This window comes from Cyprinodon tularosa, unplaced genomic scaffold (assembly GCF_016077235.1).
Source record: "Cyprinodon tularosa strain WSP-4 unplaced genomic scaffold, ASM1607723v1 ctg313, whole genome shotgun sequence".
Taxonomy (NCBI): domain Eukaryota; kingdom Metazoa; phylum Chordata; class Actinopteri; order Cyprinodontiformes; family Cyprinodontidae; genus Cyprinodon; species Cyprinodon tularosa.
In genome coordinates this window covers 1859674-1875297 of record NW_024039023.1, presented here as the reverse complement: position 1 = coordinate 1875297, position 15624 = coordinate 1859674, and the positions used below count along the sequence as shown (strand labels likewise).

The 15624-nt window shown below is 35.7% G+C and overlaps 1 protein-coding gene across 1 annotated transcript in view; it reads left to right on the top strand.

Annotated features, from left to right (window-relative positions):
• The first annotated feature begins 10058 nt into the window (after positions 1-10058).
• The window catches only part of LOC119788298 (microtubule-associated serine/threonine-protein kinase 3-like), a 54690-nt gene continuing 49124 nt past the window's right edge, over positions 10059-15624 (top strand). Inside the window, exons 1-2 of the mRNA XM_038292554.1 lie at positions 10059-10372; positions 12651-12731. Of these exons, the coding sequence (XP_038148482.1) occupies positions 10326-10372; positions 12651-12731 (128 nt within the window). The 5' untranslated portion in view covers positions 10059-10325. The remainder of the gene's footprint in view (positions 10373-12650; positions 12732-15624) is intronic.

Sequence of the window (15624 nt, the reverse complement as noted above, 5' to 3'; positions counted from 1 at the left end):
GTCATTAAGTAACAGTCCTTTGTGAGTTCATTGTTTTAGTAATAGATAAGATCTTGACACAAGGTGATTCAGGAAGACAACTGTCACTGTTTCTGCTTCTTCCCTGATCAGAAAAGGAAAGCCTTGCTCTCTAAAATACTCTGAGGTTTTGCTGTAATACAGAGCCACCTATTGAAGCGTTTATGTCATGAACATGCTGAGTGGAGCCACTGTGCCTTTAAATGTGCAGAGATCTTGTCTCACATAGTTTCTCACACGGTTTTCATCACTGCATAATTTTCTATTTCAACATGAAGGAAGGCTGCTGTATTTGGAGTAGTTTGCAACACAGTCTTTATTGGTTGACAGTTTATTATTTATGATCAGCTAATAATAGTCCAAATTCTAGAATCAGAATCAAGTTTATTGCCAAGAAAGTTTGCAGTTACAAGGAATTTGACTTGTTGTTGATGGTGCAGACAAATTTTATTTATATACATATATATATATATATATATATATATATATATATATATATATATATATATATATATATATATATATATATATATATATACAATAAATAGTATATAGCCGTATACTACATACACAGTAGACTGTGTGTTAATGTAAAACAGGAGGTCTGGAGATGCTACTCTATTGCTGGTTTCAGTTAAACAACTAAATTTGTTTGTTGACCATCATGTCAGACTTAATTTCCTGTCATCAGCATAAAAATAATCCCAGTGGAACTTGGAGCTTGGGAGATGCCAGTTTCTTCCCCACCAACAGATTTCCATGTAACTGGATCTGTTGGCTGTAGTTGATCTTACATCCAGTTTAACAGATGCTGTCTACTGAGCTTCATTGACTCGACCTCTGCAAATAAAGGTGTTTGTTTTAAACTGTGCTTTCTTCTGTTTTGTTCTTTTTGATTATAGGAAAAATATATATATTTTTTTAATTATCCTCCGATATTTATTTTTAACTGATAAGCCTATTTATTGTTCTATAAGCTTCAGCTTTGATTTTACTGGATGTTCTCTAAAAATGCACTATAAATACTCCTTTTAAATAGATTTAGCCTCAGAGTAAGACTCAATAGTTTATTTTTGTGAATGTAGTATAAAAATCAAATCAATTATGGTGCTCAGTATAACGCAAACATCTTGTTTTTCACAATATGATGTTTACTTCACCAAGGAGTCGTTGATTGCAGTAATAATAGGATAAAGGCTGGTTTATTCTCAGAAACCAGATCGTCTGCGTGTGTCGTAGTGAACGCAAACGTGCCCCCGCCCCTTTCGCAGACACTCTGCTGCACCTCTCCAAAATTATAGGTGACCGCAGACAGGAAGCCTCTGATTGGTCAAATCTACATCCGTTCTACACTATGCATATTTCCTGTTTGGTACCTTACTGGCTTGTTTTATTTGTATGACCGCCATTGTGAAAAATGACTTGTGAAGTTTGACTAGCTACAAGAGCAAGGTGCACCTGGATCCCGGCTCCTTTTCGCACTCATGTCCCTCCGTTGGCGTGCAAACTTGCCCCGACTTCCTCACCGCCTCACACTGCTGCAGGAGGATAATCAGCCCATTAAGTGTTTTGGATTTGTGTTTAGCTCTGTTAGTTGTTTTAAAGAGGCATTACAGAGTTTTCTAATGATACTGCCACCTGTGGTCGAAGCCAGAACTGCAGCACTCTTCTGCTCGTTTCCATAGCCCGAAATGAGTTTTGTTTTTTTTCACCTTACTTGAAGTTGCTATTAGTGTCTGATGTGAGCTGGATACCAGCTGGTTTGGACCCATTTGGCATGGACACGCTTCACTTCACTTCTGCAGAAACCGTGCAAGAATTTCCGACCCAAAATACATTCACAAAAATTGGCTACAGGCGTATAGATGCACCGCTGCTGAACTGCTGAGGTGTCAGGCGGCTCATCAAACAATGTTTTAATCGTAAACTGTAAAATAAAGAGGCTATTGTAAAGATAATTTTCAGTCAAAACTTACATAATGTGTCCTTAATGGTTGCAGACGCTAACACGAGCTGAAGCTCAAATGCTGAAGCTTATGCATGAAAACTTCTTTGCAATATAAACTCCATCACAAGATTTTCTCAAAGCATGCAGCCCTAAACAGAAGTATTTCACTTGGCAGCCATTCACTTTCTTGAACCTTTGGAAGGGTGAAGACCCCACTGTATGAGTTATGGTTATCAAGCTGCACTGTTGCAATGAAAGGAATAACAGATATCCTGCCTGCATATATCTACAGATATGAGAATTAATTTGTTTCTCAATTATGCAAAGGAGATAATATTTGTGTTTGTTTCTTTTCATTTGTCTTTTTTTTTCTTTTTACTCCCAAAAAATCAACTTTTGCTGAGAGTATAATTTATCCTAAGTCATTGTAGGGATGTCCCAATACAAACTTTTTTTTTTATTTTTTTTTATTTCCGATAGGATATTGATAGAAATATATTTCTCATACAAGGAACAATACTTAAGATCAGGTATGAGAGCAGCTTACCCATTCCTTATTCACCAAATAGTTGAATAAACTAAACAAACACAGATGAAGCACAGCAGGCTGATATATTCCTGTACTCATATCTTGGCTGATATCGGACTGGATTCTGGTATCAGTATTGGATCGGGACACTCCTAGTAATTTTTACTTTGATTGAATAACATTTAGCACTTGTGTAGAATTTTGTATGTATTTTGTGCTTTAAACAAAGATATAAAATTGTAATTTTTTGTAAAGAATCAACAACAACTGGGACACAATAATGTCCCACTCATCTAGAGGCGAGGAAATGTTAGCATCCTTCAAATATTTACCAGGAGGACTAAAATCAATCTGTGTGGAGAGGAAAAAAAAAAAAGCTGCTCTTATTTTTAGGTTGTTTTTTTTTAGCAAGTTTTAATTGAGGCCCAACAATAACAACACACAAAAAGACTGGTTTGTGGGCGATTATTCCTTAACAGAAATGTAAAAAAATTCTTTCAAATACTTTTTTCCTTTTCTTTGTTTTCTTTTAATCTAAGCATTTTGTCATTGTTGTAGTTAAAAGTTAACAAAATTAGAAAATGATCAAACTGGGTAGATGGAGTGGTCACATTAATAAGTGGTTGAGAATGATTTTACTGCTGCCGAATCTATTTAAAAATGAATTTAAGGTGATTAATGGAAGATCTTCAGCACACAGAGTGACTCATTGAAAGCATCCCTTGAATCTTATTAATATCTGTGAGTCATCATCCTTCATATCTACCTTCATCAGCAAAGGAAATCAAATGGCCTGGGCTCTTGCATTTTATTCATTTTATAAACACTTTTGATATGCAGTAATTTACTTGGTTATTCTAAAGATGACTATTGTTTCTCTTTCCAACTCATTTTCTCAAAAATATCATTAAGACTGAGTGGATTCTCTTTCAAATTCTGGTTTATGTGAAAATATGTTGTTTGGTTAGATTTTTTTTGTGCTTACGTCTTTTCCCTTTTGTTTTCTTTTGATTTATCAGCTTTCTGTGCTGAAACATGTTGCTTAACCGATGTTTTTTTTGTGAATTCTCCAAAGACGCTTTCATGTTTGCCAAGTATGATATTCAGTATTTTGGCAAGTGTAGGATAAATGAGGTTGCACAAACTGAGCAGGAGATGAGTTATAAGTACAGCTACGCAGTAAATGAAATATTATTGTTATTTTCACGTATCCAAAGTTATTGGAAGCAATATTTGATAATGTTTCAGCTAACAGGGATTCTGTCCCTGCATGGCCTTGATAGATTTGTTCAGCAGGGTGGTCTTTCACTCTTTGTGATGTACAGACCTGGGTCTGATTTTAGTGACAGATGGCGAGGCTCACAGAATGTGGTCTGGAAGCTGTGATCATGGAGAAGGAAGAACAAGGATGCATATTTAAACTGTGATTCTCAGTGTTTTTTCATTACTTTCTTACGTCTGAATGTCTTAACCAGGTCACCATACTGAAGTCATTGATGGGTTGCTGCCAGTAAGGTTGGAACCTTAGCTGTCCCTTTTTAAACATATTAAGATGTTTGAGCAGGGACTTGTAAAATCAAATTTAAAAAATGAAAACATTGGTTTGTTTTTCTGTCGTTTTCCTCATTATTTTGTATGTAAAAAAGGAAAAATATTGGAAAAAAAGACTAACTTGTATCATGACATGAAAAACAAAGATTTATTTGCATTATTACTGTACATGAGGAAGGAAACTCCACCATAGAAGAACCACAGTCACATGCCAGCTTTGTGTGCAAGTTAGACTAAAACCAGAGATATATGTAGATTTGATCATATTTATTTTCTTTGTTTTTTAGCGAGACCAAGCCCTCTGAAACCGCTTTGACTTAATAAGCACCTGTCTTAGAGGTAGTGCCAGAAAAGAGTACAGTTACAGAACTCCTCTGCTGCAGGCTTCAATCTAGTTTCACACTGTCAGAAATCTGGCCCTGTATTATTTTATCAACAAGAGAAGACGAAATGATAAGCAGCTCAGGGGGTTTAGATTCTCAGGACTCTCGCATGATGGAAAACTATATAATCAAAACTTCCATTTTATATAATCTTGTAAAAATGAACTGATTTGACAACCAATTGTTTTGTAGAGAAAAGTCTGAATATATTTCATAAAAACAGAATAATTGCTTGCACTAAGGATTCAGTTTGCAATAATTTTTAAAGGATGTATGGAGGTGTTGTTCCAGAGCTGAGCTGATTTGTAAAAGCAAACCACAAGCTTCCTGTTACTCGGCATAGATCTATGCTCATAGATATGAATTGAAGGTTTGTTGGAGCACAAACTATATCCAGTAAGAAAACAGTTCTATTAGTGGTTTACTGTTTTCATCTTTGATTTCATTAATTATGCTGTTAATAAATCAGAAACTCTACTTTACTGCTTGTTTCTCAGCCATTAATGTATTATCTTTACTACTTCAATCTGTTACACCTTCGGAAAATGACTGCTTATAAATTGGACAGAGAATATCTTTAATAACCTTCTCCTTTTGACGTTCGCCGCCTCATACGTCAGCACTGATCTGCCTCTGAGTCATTAATCTAATTTCACCTATTTGGATCTTAATGCTCCAGCTGTTGCGTTACCGCGTTAGGGTTGATAATGATCATTTCATCTACTGGAGAGAGACATATTTGTCATGTGATGACATCAAAAGGAAATTTAAAATTGAGGGTCGTGACCACTTTCTGAAGTATTTACAACTCAGAGACAGTTTGAAAGGAAATGTTGCTTGAATAAATTAATAAATTAACCCCATTACTCTGCAAAGGCTCAAAATGGTATAATATCTGCCCCTGGGGTTAAAAAAACAATACAAGTAAAAGTCTAAAAGTAATATGGGAAAGATATTTAGGATGTAGAATGGGTGATGATACAAGCGATTCAATCCTATCAAACAGTGGGTTGCACATTAGAGAAGCTAGGGGTAAGAGTATTCGATACAGAATCTTTAATAGATATTATTATACCCCTTTGATGCTTTATGAAATGTGTATTTGTATTGCTAAAGATACTTTCATGCATGCCCTTTGGGAATGTCCAGTGTTCTACATTACACGCAGGGTTGGTTACGCTGTAATCTGCCCAAATCACCCAAACTTTGATAACTTGGAGACAAAAGAGAGGTGCCAGTGTTGAATAAACATACTTTTAGAGTGTTAAATACTGCTTTGATTTCAAGTTCCTGACTAATTTTTGAAATTTTGGAAGAACTCTCATGCCTCAACAGAATGTGGAAAGAAAGAATGACAATGAAAATGTGGTGTGTACAAAGATGCTGGGAAGACTACACTGTACGAATGAAACCATGAAGGACCAATGAGACAATTTCTGCTTTTTTTGTTTCTTTGTTATTAAGTACTAAAACTGTCCCAAATATTTGAAAAAAAAAAAAAGAAAACAAAACAAAAAAGACATCCAATAAAAAAAGTTCAAATTATAATAATGGTCATGACACGGTCCATAAAGTCTTACCTAACAATCTTCATTCTTTCTTTCCTGAAAAAAATGGTTTGGAAATCCCTGAGGTATCCCAAATATCCCCTCCTGTTCTCTGGTTTTTGAACATATTCCAGTACTGGACAGAGGTGTCAAGTAACGAAGTACAAATACTTGGTTACTTTACTTAAGTACACGTTTTAGGTATCTATACTTTACTCCATTACTCATTTTTCTTCCTACTTCTGACTTCTACTCATTACATTTTCACACAAGTATCTGTACTTTCTATTCCTTACATTTTTAAAACAAACGTTACTCGTAACTCTTGGCTTCAGTTTAATGTTTATAAATATTTATTTCACGTCATGTGTGCCATCCAATGCAGATCATTGGCGCCATCCATATCTAGTGAAAACTAGTGTAATTGGATGAGTCGTATAACGCAAACACTCATTGGTACAGGTGAGAGCGCATCGGGAGATGGAGACCAACAAGACCTCCCTCATCCTTGGCCCTATCTCAAACAATTTTTAGAAATATTTGTAAAATCGAGCTTTCATTCATATAGTGACATGACATCTGGCTGTTTATTTAAAGGTTACTTTATACTTTTATACTTAAAGTAGTTTTTTGAGCACATACTTTTTCAATTTTTATTGAGTAAAGAAGTTGATACTTCAACTTTTACCAGAGTGTTTTTAAACTGTAATATCTACAGTATACTTCTACTTAAGTAACAAATGTTTGTACTTTTAACACCACTGGTAGTGCAAACTTTATACCGGTACTTGATACCGTGCTGAATAGAAATAATTACATCTGCTTAACCTCTCAAAACTCACCGTTTTAAAGCGTTTACAAATTATAACTCAGAATGCATGAAAATTACACAGGTTAAAAGATTACCAATATAGACATGTTAGACATTGTTGGAAAGCTTAGATTCTCCACAGGTCAACCACCTAGTTCATTTTATGGACACAGTGAGCACCAAAGCACAATTAACACAGATATAGCAGCATGTCAAAATGTAGCATGACAAAGCAGCCACAACAAGCAAGCATTACTGCTGTTCAAAAAAGATCTATTATTTTCAAGAATAAAAAAAAAAAAAAAAACTTTGAGTCATGTTTGAACTGATGCTGCTTGGATGTTTTACTCACCCAATTTTCTTGTATATATTCAGAAACTAGAAGGTGTTTTCAAATGATGTATCACACATGAAATTTGGGTTTACAGTTCCTCAGTTATTTGCTTTTCCATTTGGGTATGCAAAATAGGCTAGAATTTCCCAAAATGAGGTGGATGTTGAGAGGTTAACCAATCTGTGTGCTAATGCTAGCTAGTTTTGATCCTTTTTGTAATTTGTTGGGTTTAATGTATCCATCAGACTGCCTCGACCTGTTCAGCTGTGATTGTGGCGTCCTTTTTTTTATGGTCTCAGGCAATCTACTTAACCTGATAAGGATTTTTACAGTAAACGGGACTACTTCTGGTTACACTTTCAGGAACTCTTAAAATAAACAGCAAGCGAACATATCGCCATGGACGGTTATTGTATGCAAGATAGCATAAAAATGGTTCTAAAAAAGCCTTGATCTTCTCCAGTCCTGGGTTTCAATGTGAGCTAATGTTTACTGGTGTAATAACTAATAGTCTGATCATCTGTAATCTGATTGGCCACCTGAAGTAGCAAACTTTGGTCGAGTTTTATTATATTATTAAACGAGTTTGATCATACTGTAATGAAACTTTATGTAATTGAATATAAATTTGGACCGAATTTCATTCTATAACAATGAATTAGATTTTTTTAGCATAAAAAGATGTTTTATTGTTTTGCAGTAGATGGAAATGAAGAGAAACTTTTCATATTGTTGTAACCTGCATTTTGAAGCATGTTAATGCTGCTAATTTATCCTAACAGTCAGTCATTACATGTTGCTCTTAAAACGCTTATGTTGTTTAAAGGAAAATTCCGGTTTTTAACACTTTTAGCCCATTTTCTGTAGTGTCCAGGATGAAATCGAATGATCGACACCAAAATTTTGACAATTGGTCCTGTCTCTGCTATTTGGCTCATGCAGAATCCCCCCCTGGCTGCTTTAGAATGGCTTCCATAGTGCATGTCCGATAATGTCCTTAAAACAACCTTAAACGTTCTTTTTTTTAAATATGCTACTCACCAGGTCGTCAGCGCTGTTCAATGACGTTCCAAAAAAAGTTTCGTAAAGAAAAAACGTTCCTGTAGTGTTTTATTTAGCATTTTGTAAATCCCATTGAGTTCTGTTGGAATAGTCAATATCCCTCCGCCACCGGAAACGGAAAGGGGGCCTGTTTACGCTTAGTTGTAGTCTTTTCGCAAGGCCCAAGTGTTTCTGCTTCACTCTGTGTACTCCGACGTCGAGGCGCTAACGTCTCTGTTAAACACTTTAAAAAACTCTGAAAATGGAATATGAAAGGTGGATTCTTGAGGAGGACATATTGGACTTTGAGTTTGACGGTAGAGGATACCCTCGCCAACTAGTGGTCTGGAGTGTGCAACGCTTCAGATTCGAACGGGAAGCGGAAGTTTATAAGCGGTTGTGATGTATCGGAAAAAATAGTTCTGGGATTTACAAAATGCTAAATAAAACAAGACAGGAACGGTTTTTCTTCACGAAACTTTTTTTGGAATGTCATTGAACAGCGCTGACGACCCGGTGAGTAGCATATTTTAAAAAAAGAATGTTTAAGGTTGTTTTAAGGACATTATCGGACATGCTCTATGGAAGCCATTCTGAAGCAGCCAGGGGGGGATTCTGCATGAGCCAAATAGCAGAGACAGGACCAATTGTCAAAATGTTGGTGTCGATCATTCGATTTCATCCTGGACACTACAGAAAATGGGCTAAAAGTGTTAAAAACCGGAATTTTCCTTTAAGGGTTCTGCTCTGCTTGTTTTATCTTGAATCCCCGTTTTTTGATTTCTGAGGGACCCAGATCTACATTGCACAGATTATAACACTGTACTACATGGAAATAGTTTGTTCCTGCTCAAGGTATTTGAATATTAAATTATATTTTGTTAAATTCTCCCTTGATGCGTTTTATAACAAAGTATAAGTTGTGAAACGTGTTGGATATTAACAATAATATAACAGAGTGCATGTTTTCTGTTTTATTTGTTTCTTTAAGATTTTTTCTTTTTAATTAAGAGCAGCTGATCATTAAGTTAGATATTTATGACATTTTAACTTTTTATTTTAGTAAAGGTTTGTCTTTTTCTCTACTCTTGAGGTCAGTTAGAAATACAAAGTGTAATTTTATGAGTACATAACAGGATTTATTTAAAAACACTCATTATGATGAAATATTCATTTTAATCTTAAAGGATGCATTTAAGAAATGTGCATGTATTAGTAAACAAACATAATGTATGGTAAAATCGCAAAGAATAAAAGAAACTTAATTCTGATGCTCTCCACATTGCACTCCAATTTGAACAGCCAAAACATTTGGGAACTTCTTGATCAAGCATATTTACAGACAAAGAATGTCTCTCATCTTGAAATGAGAATGTTTATTTTTTCTGTTAAGTTTTTGCTTAATTATTGTTCTTATTAGGTTATAGTCGATCAATTCCTATTAACACGATTATATTAGCCCTGCATTGAAATAATAAACTAAGAAAAAGGATAAATCAAAGTGATTTTAGAACTTTAGAAAAAAGTTTTGATGTTCACATTATACAATTTCATATCTTTTCTACCTTAGTGTTTTAGTTTTGCTTAGTTGTTTTCTCTACCATTGTTTATGACACTTGCTGTTCACAGACGGATGTGGACTCTTTAGCGCTGCAATCTGTTTCTCTTCTCAGAATGACATCATCCCTGTGGTTGTGGCAGCGTTGTGTTGCAAACTGCGTTGCTTGTGTTAGCCGCTGTCAAGGTGACTGCACGTAGAGGAGCTTCAGTTTATTGCGTGAATTTCTGCCACGGAGCAAGGCACCAGCTGCTGGAGGGGCCGTGCTGCTGGGGGTCATTGGTTTTAAGGAGCAGTGGGCGTGTATTAGGGGAGGGAAGAAGGGGGTATTGTCCTGCCTCCATGCCTTTCTCTGGCATATGAGCATCTCATTTGACAGCTTCAAGGTGGAACATGGAAAGACCAAAACAAGGATTGTAGTCCCCCTTTTTTCAGCCCTCCCTTCTTTTGGGGGGTGAGAAAGCCAATCGGTTTCTCTGCACTGTGGTAGCTGGGTTTGTGTCTTTGTCGGTGCAGTGTCTGGTGGTGGGGGGGGAGGCTGGAAGCAGGCAGACAGCGTGAATTCATATCATGACCACAATAGAGCAAACGAGCACAGTTCAGCCATGAAAGCCCAGCGGGAGAGACTGAGAATTCCAGGGCTGACGCTAGAGTGAGTATTTTCCTGTTATCCCAGGCAGCTCCTCTGCAGCGGGTAGCTTCATCTATCTCTCTCATCATATTTGTTGCTGTCTTTCACTGTTGCCTTGTCCTGCGTTAGCATTAGCAGCAGCAGCAGCATCTGCAGCAGGAAGTCTAATGTCAAATCCTCCACACCTTGGCAACAAGCAGCTTGCCTCTGTGTCTGAGTCTGCATGTGTTTCTGCTGTCTGTGGTTTTCATGCGTGTGCTTCATTGAGGAATAACATAAAGGGGAGGCTTCATTTGCAGGCGTGAGTGATAACAAACAACGCACTTGTAAAAAAAATAAAAATAACCCACAGTGATTTCTGAATGTGATCAATAAGGTGGGATGCAGAGAATAATTGAAAACAGTGTTTGTCTGTAGTTTTTATCACAGACTGTGTTGTTTTCCTTATTTGATGCATTTTTCATTTGGGTCACCGAGGCATTTGTCATGGTTCTCTGTATTTAAGGATTTAAAATTTCCAGTTGAGCCAATTGGACTGCTGAATGACGTTATTTCTATGCAGACTTTTGGACCAATCCTAAAGTATCTCAATCATTTAACACATTTTTTTTATGCTGCTTCTTTTCCCTATAGAAAGTGAGACCCGCTGAATATATTCTTTTCCATGCGTCTGAGCAAATTGTACATACTGAGAGTCATCCTTTTACCAATTCATCATGGTGTTGCCATGGTTATATTAGTTGTCAACAAACCATTCTGAGAGAGCAATACCAATGTTATTGTTGACACTTATCTGCCAGAATTCATTCTGTTGCAAAAATATATATAAAAAAAAATCAATCATTGTTTTGGGAAACATTTTCTGATCAGTTTTTTTATTACGCTTCGACCCCCTGATACTGATTTAATCCAGTTCAAATTATTTGTATATCCTGCAGTGATGCGTATATTTCAGCCTTCCTGTTGTCAAGTATGAGCTGATGCTGTGCCAGAACTTGAGTGACAGTTGGTTTTACAGCTTTGGAGCTAAACTGCTGTTTAGAGTGGCTTCTGTGGTAAATATTACTTAAAAAGTATTGGTTTGTTTTCTCAAAAACAATATAGATCATTACTTTGCCTGTGAGGTCTTATAGTTTGAAGCATTTTCCATTCTAACTTGACAGAAGATAATCTTAGTTTTTGACATTCTGCAAAAACAGAAATCTAATTGTTTTTTTGTTCTTAAAAATAAGTATATATATTTTTTTCTTGATTTGCAACATTTGCAAATTAAATAATATGATTTACATTTAGAGTGAGGGGGAAAAAAGTCCATTACCTTATTTTAAGTGCATAACATAATATTTTATTTTAAGGGGGAAAATGCTAATTCCATTAGCAAATCATTGTATTTACCTGCTTAAGTTAAGTGCAAATACACCAATTTTAAACATTTAACACTTATTTTTAGATCAGTTTTTGCAGTACAGGCTGTCAGCAGTCAAAACAAATCGACCTGAAATCCCCCTATAATACTTGTCATCAGCCAATTTCCTGCTGAATTTTTAATAGTATTTTTTGCCAATTTTTATAAATATATCTTAACTTTTGATATATTATGATTTTAAAATAGAAAACCTCCCATTTAGAGGGATTGTTGCTTTAGATAATATGTTGACCACTTACCTCAGCAGGATGAGGCTCTGTTGACTCAAAGCAAACATACGGGGAAATGCTTATTTCACTGATGTACCATGTCACCCTGTGCAGTAAAACCACTGACAATGAGAGGTTTAACCTAACACACTTAGGTTCTACATTTAACTGTTTAATGAGGGGAAACCACTGCAGTGAAAGCAACTCACCTTAGCATGACCTAATGCTCTGCAGTGCTACTGGCAGTCCAGCACAAGCAAAGATTAAACATATGACATCACTCTGTCAAGTAAAAGCCTTTCTTTTGATCAGAGAACCAGGAAGAAGGCCGTTTACAGCTTCATTTCTGACCTTTGGTACATTTCTAACTCCCTTTATGACCTTTCGCCTTTTAACATCTGCGTTTTATTGCCACCTGTCATTTTAGTCTGGCACAGTTTACAGGCTCAATGTCAACCAAACACTGCAGAACCAGACTAATGCCCCAGGACCTGCTCTTCAAACACCATTAGATTCATCTGACAGGGATCATTTACTCTTTGTGATGCTGCTGTCTTCATCTGGGCTCATGTTAGAGCAGTGGGAGGTTTTTTTCTTTGGGAGGGGGGGGCTGTCTTGTATGTGATAAAGGACAACTATTCATTTCCCTCCATTTAACTTACAGCCTTACTCCCCGAAGCTTGAGTCCCACTCCCACTAGCCCCTGCAGTCCGTGCAGCCCACTGCATGCCTTTCATTTCTGGAGGTAAGCAAGAGCCGTTCAGCCGTCCATGTTTTATTGCTGTTACATCTTTCCATATCTGAAGCTGAATCTTCAGTTTGCCCTCTAAAACTCATCTACTGTAAGAGGACACGGAGCTTACGTAACGTTGATAAGGCCTCCCCTTCCCCCATCTTGCCCCATTCTGGTCTGGCGGTTTGCTCCTCTTTCATGTGCTAAGTAGGATTTGGGGCATTAGCAACACATCAAAGTGAAGAATGGTTTCAATCCTTCCCAATCCCAACTTGATTCATTCTGGAATGAAAGAACTGAACTAGTTTGTTAGTATTTCTCAAGGTTTCTTATGCATTTCTTTCTATAGTTAAATTTGTTAGCTTTAAGCTTCTTCGTTATCTCAACATTTAATTCACTAACAGGCAGTATGCATTCAAGGTCAAACTTCTTTTGGTTTGCAGAAATACTGGAACTGAATATTTTCTTCATTCAAGATGAAAGAGTTTTATATAAACAAAACTGATTAAAAAACTCAGTAGATATAATATATGTTTATGAATGTAACATATATTTAGCTCGAGACAATAAAAGAACCCGAAGAGACAAATAATTGGTGAAAGGTTTGGATTTACAAAATTGAATAGAAACAGGTTTTAAAGATCTCCAACTCTGATCTCAATAACCTTTTGAGGGTTATTTGAAATAACCATGTTGAGCTCAGATCAGGTTTGAAAAGTATCCTTGTATCTTTTTTTAATTAGATGTTCAGAATCCAATAATGGAAGAAACTGATTGATTTTTAGTTCTTTTCTCAGCCGTTCAGCATCTCCCTTAATCTTCTCATTCTCTCTGGGAAAATATACATATTATGTATCTCTGTCTGCAGTAAATGTCAATACATTTCCTTTGATCTTGAAAGTTTTTTATGCTTTATTCTAAAGATTTGCTCTTGGTAAAATGTTCATAAAAAGCTTCTACTGGATTTATTGGTGATTTTTTTCCTCCATCTCATTCAAAAGGCTCATTTTTGGAGAATTTTCAGTATGAATGAATAGAATGAAACGCCCACCCAACTCACTCTTGTTCACCTCTTGTACTCTGCAGCTTTCACAGACAGTCAAGTGGAGCAGGCGGTAAAATGAGTCAGCAGCACACAACAGTGTGGAGCTGCATTTTTTTATCAATGCAGAGTTTCTTCTGTGATAAATAAATGTTTTGATTTCATCAGGTATACCATTACAAATATTGACCGTCGTACAATAAAAAAGCCCATTTAATGCGGTTTGGATCATCGCTGAGCATAAGCAGCAGCTCTTTGTACCATGAGAAAACAATTGCTCCATTTGTCAGGCTGAAGCAGGTCATAAGAGCCAGAGGATTTGTTCAATAACTTAATATATTCATAAACAAAGGTTGTGTTGCACCATTTGGAAGGAAAAATAGATGATCTGGGGAAAGGTTTTTATGTTTTCCCTCTTTTGCAACTGATTAGAATGAATGGCTCATTTCCAGGTCATTGCAGAAGTTGTTGATGTGCTTAGGAGGTAAATCAGCCATCTGAATCAGATGTGCTGTAGAAAGGACACATCAAAAGCCTACAGGGACCAGATTATGTAACTGCTTTACTGTCGTAGTAAAGGTTACAGAGCTGGTCAGGGGTTTATAACTTTTCCCAGGTGAAGCTTGCCTTTTGTTGCAGTCATTATTTGACCAGAATCTGACTTTTTATCTGACGAGCTTCTGTTTCTTCTGCTTGGCCTTCTGCCTCAGCAGGTCTGATGCTTCAACAGAATGGAGGTGGTGTGCTGTTATCAAAGCATCACATACCTAAACAGTAAAACTGAACCACAATGAGGCTAAAGCTTAAGGAAAATATTATGAAGCTTCATGATTCCTGATCTATTCTACTTTATTTTGATTCAGAACTCTAACAGTTATCTTAATTTATTAATGTAGAAAATAATAACCGGGGGTCAGCTCTTAAGTATTTATATCCCTTATGATTTATTATCATTTTCATACAACAAAGCTGTTTGTTTTTGGTAGAAAAAATTAGATTATCATTTCTCAAAAGACAATAAAACAAACGTTTTTTGCATTTTTTTTTTTACATTACTTCTTCTTATAATAAGGAGAAACAAAAAGTTTAAATTATTTTACCCTTTTCAAAAACCAGCATAGAATTTTTTTTAGAATTTTCATCCAACTTTTTACAGGTTCTACTGCTATTTGTCTGATTCAGAACAGATGAGATCTTTTAATTAAGCAATTCATAATGAGAAACTCTGTATATTAAAATTTACTTTAAACCTTAACCTCATATGGTTACACAAATACCTGAGCTTCATTGTGTATAAATAGCTGTTTTTAAAATATTAAGATTAGTGCTAAAAAAATGCATCGGACTAATCATTTATTGAAAAAATTGTCAACAAATTTAGTAATTGATTAGTCATTAATTGGAGTACAGACTGTAAAACATGCCTTTAGCTTACAGAGCGACCCACTTATTATACCAAAATTGCCAAAATAAAAAAATAAAAAAAATATTTAGCATTTAAGATAAACTTTTTGTCTGTCAATATGCTCTAACCAGAATTCATCAAGTGGGAAATTTTATAGTTTGAGCTGGTTCTATTCTGTAAAAAAATATTTTTCTGGTTGTTAATCGATTAAACAAAAAATAATCAACAGATTAATCGTTTACCAGGATAATCGTTACTTGCAGCCCTAATAAGATAAAGACTTGTTCTTTTTAATAAATTAAAAAGAACTTTCTGGAATTGAATTTCACATTGGAAAGCTGTATAACCTTGTAAGATCACGTGACAAATCTAAAATCTTTTGGTTGATATAGAACTAAACGGCTAATAAAGATTTCTGTAGACCTTTCTTATTATTTAAAAAGTCCTGCCTGAAATCG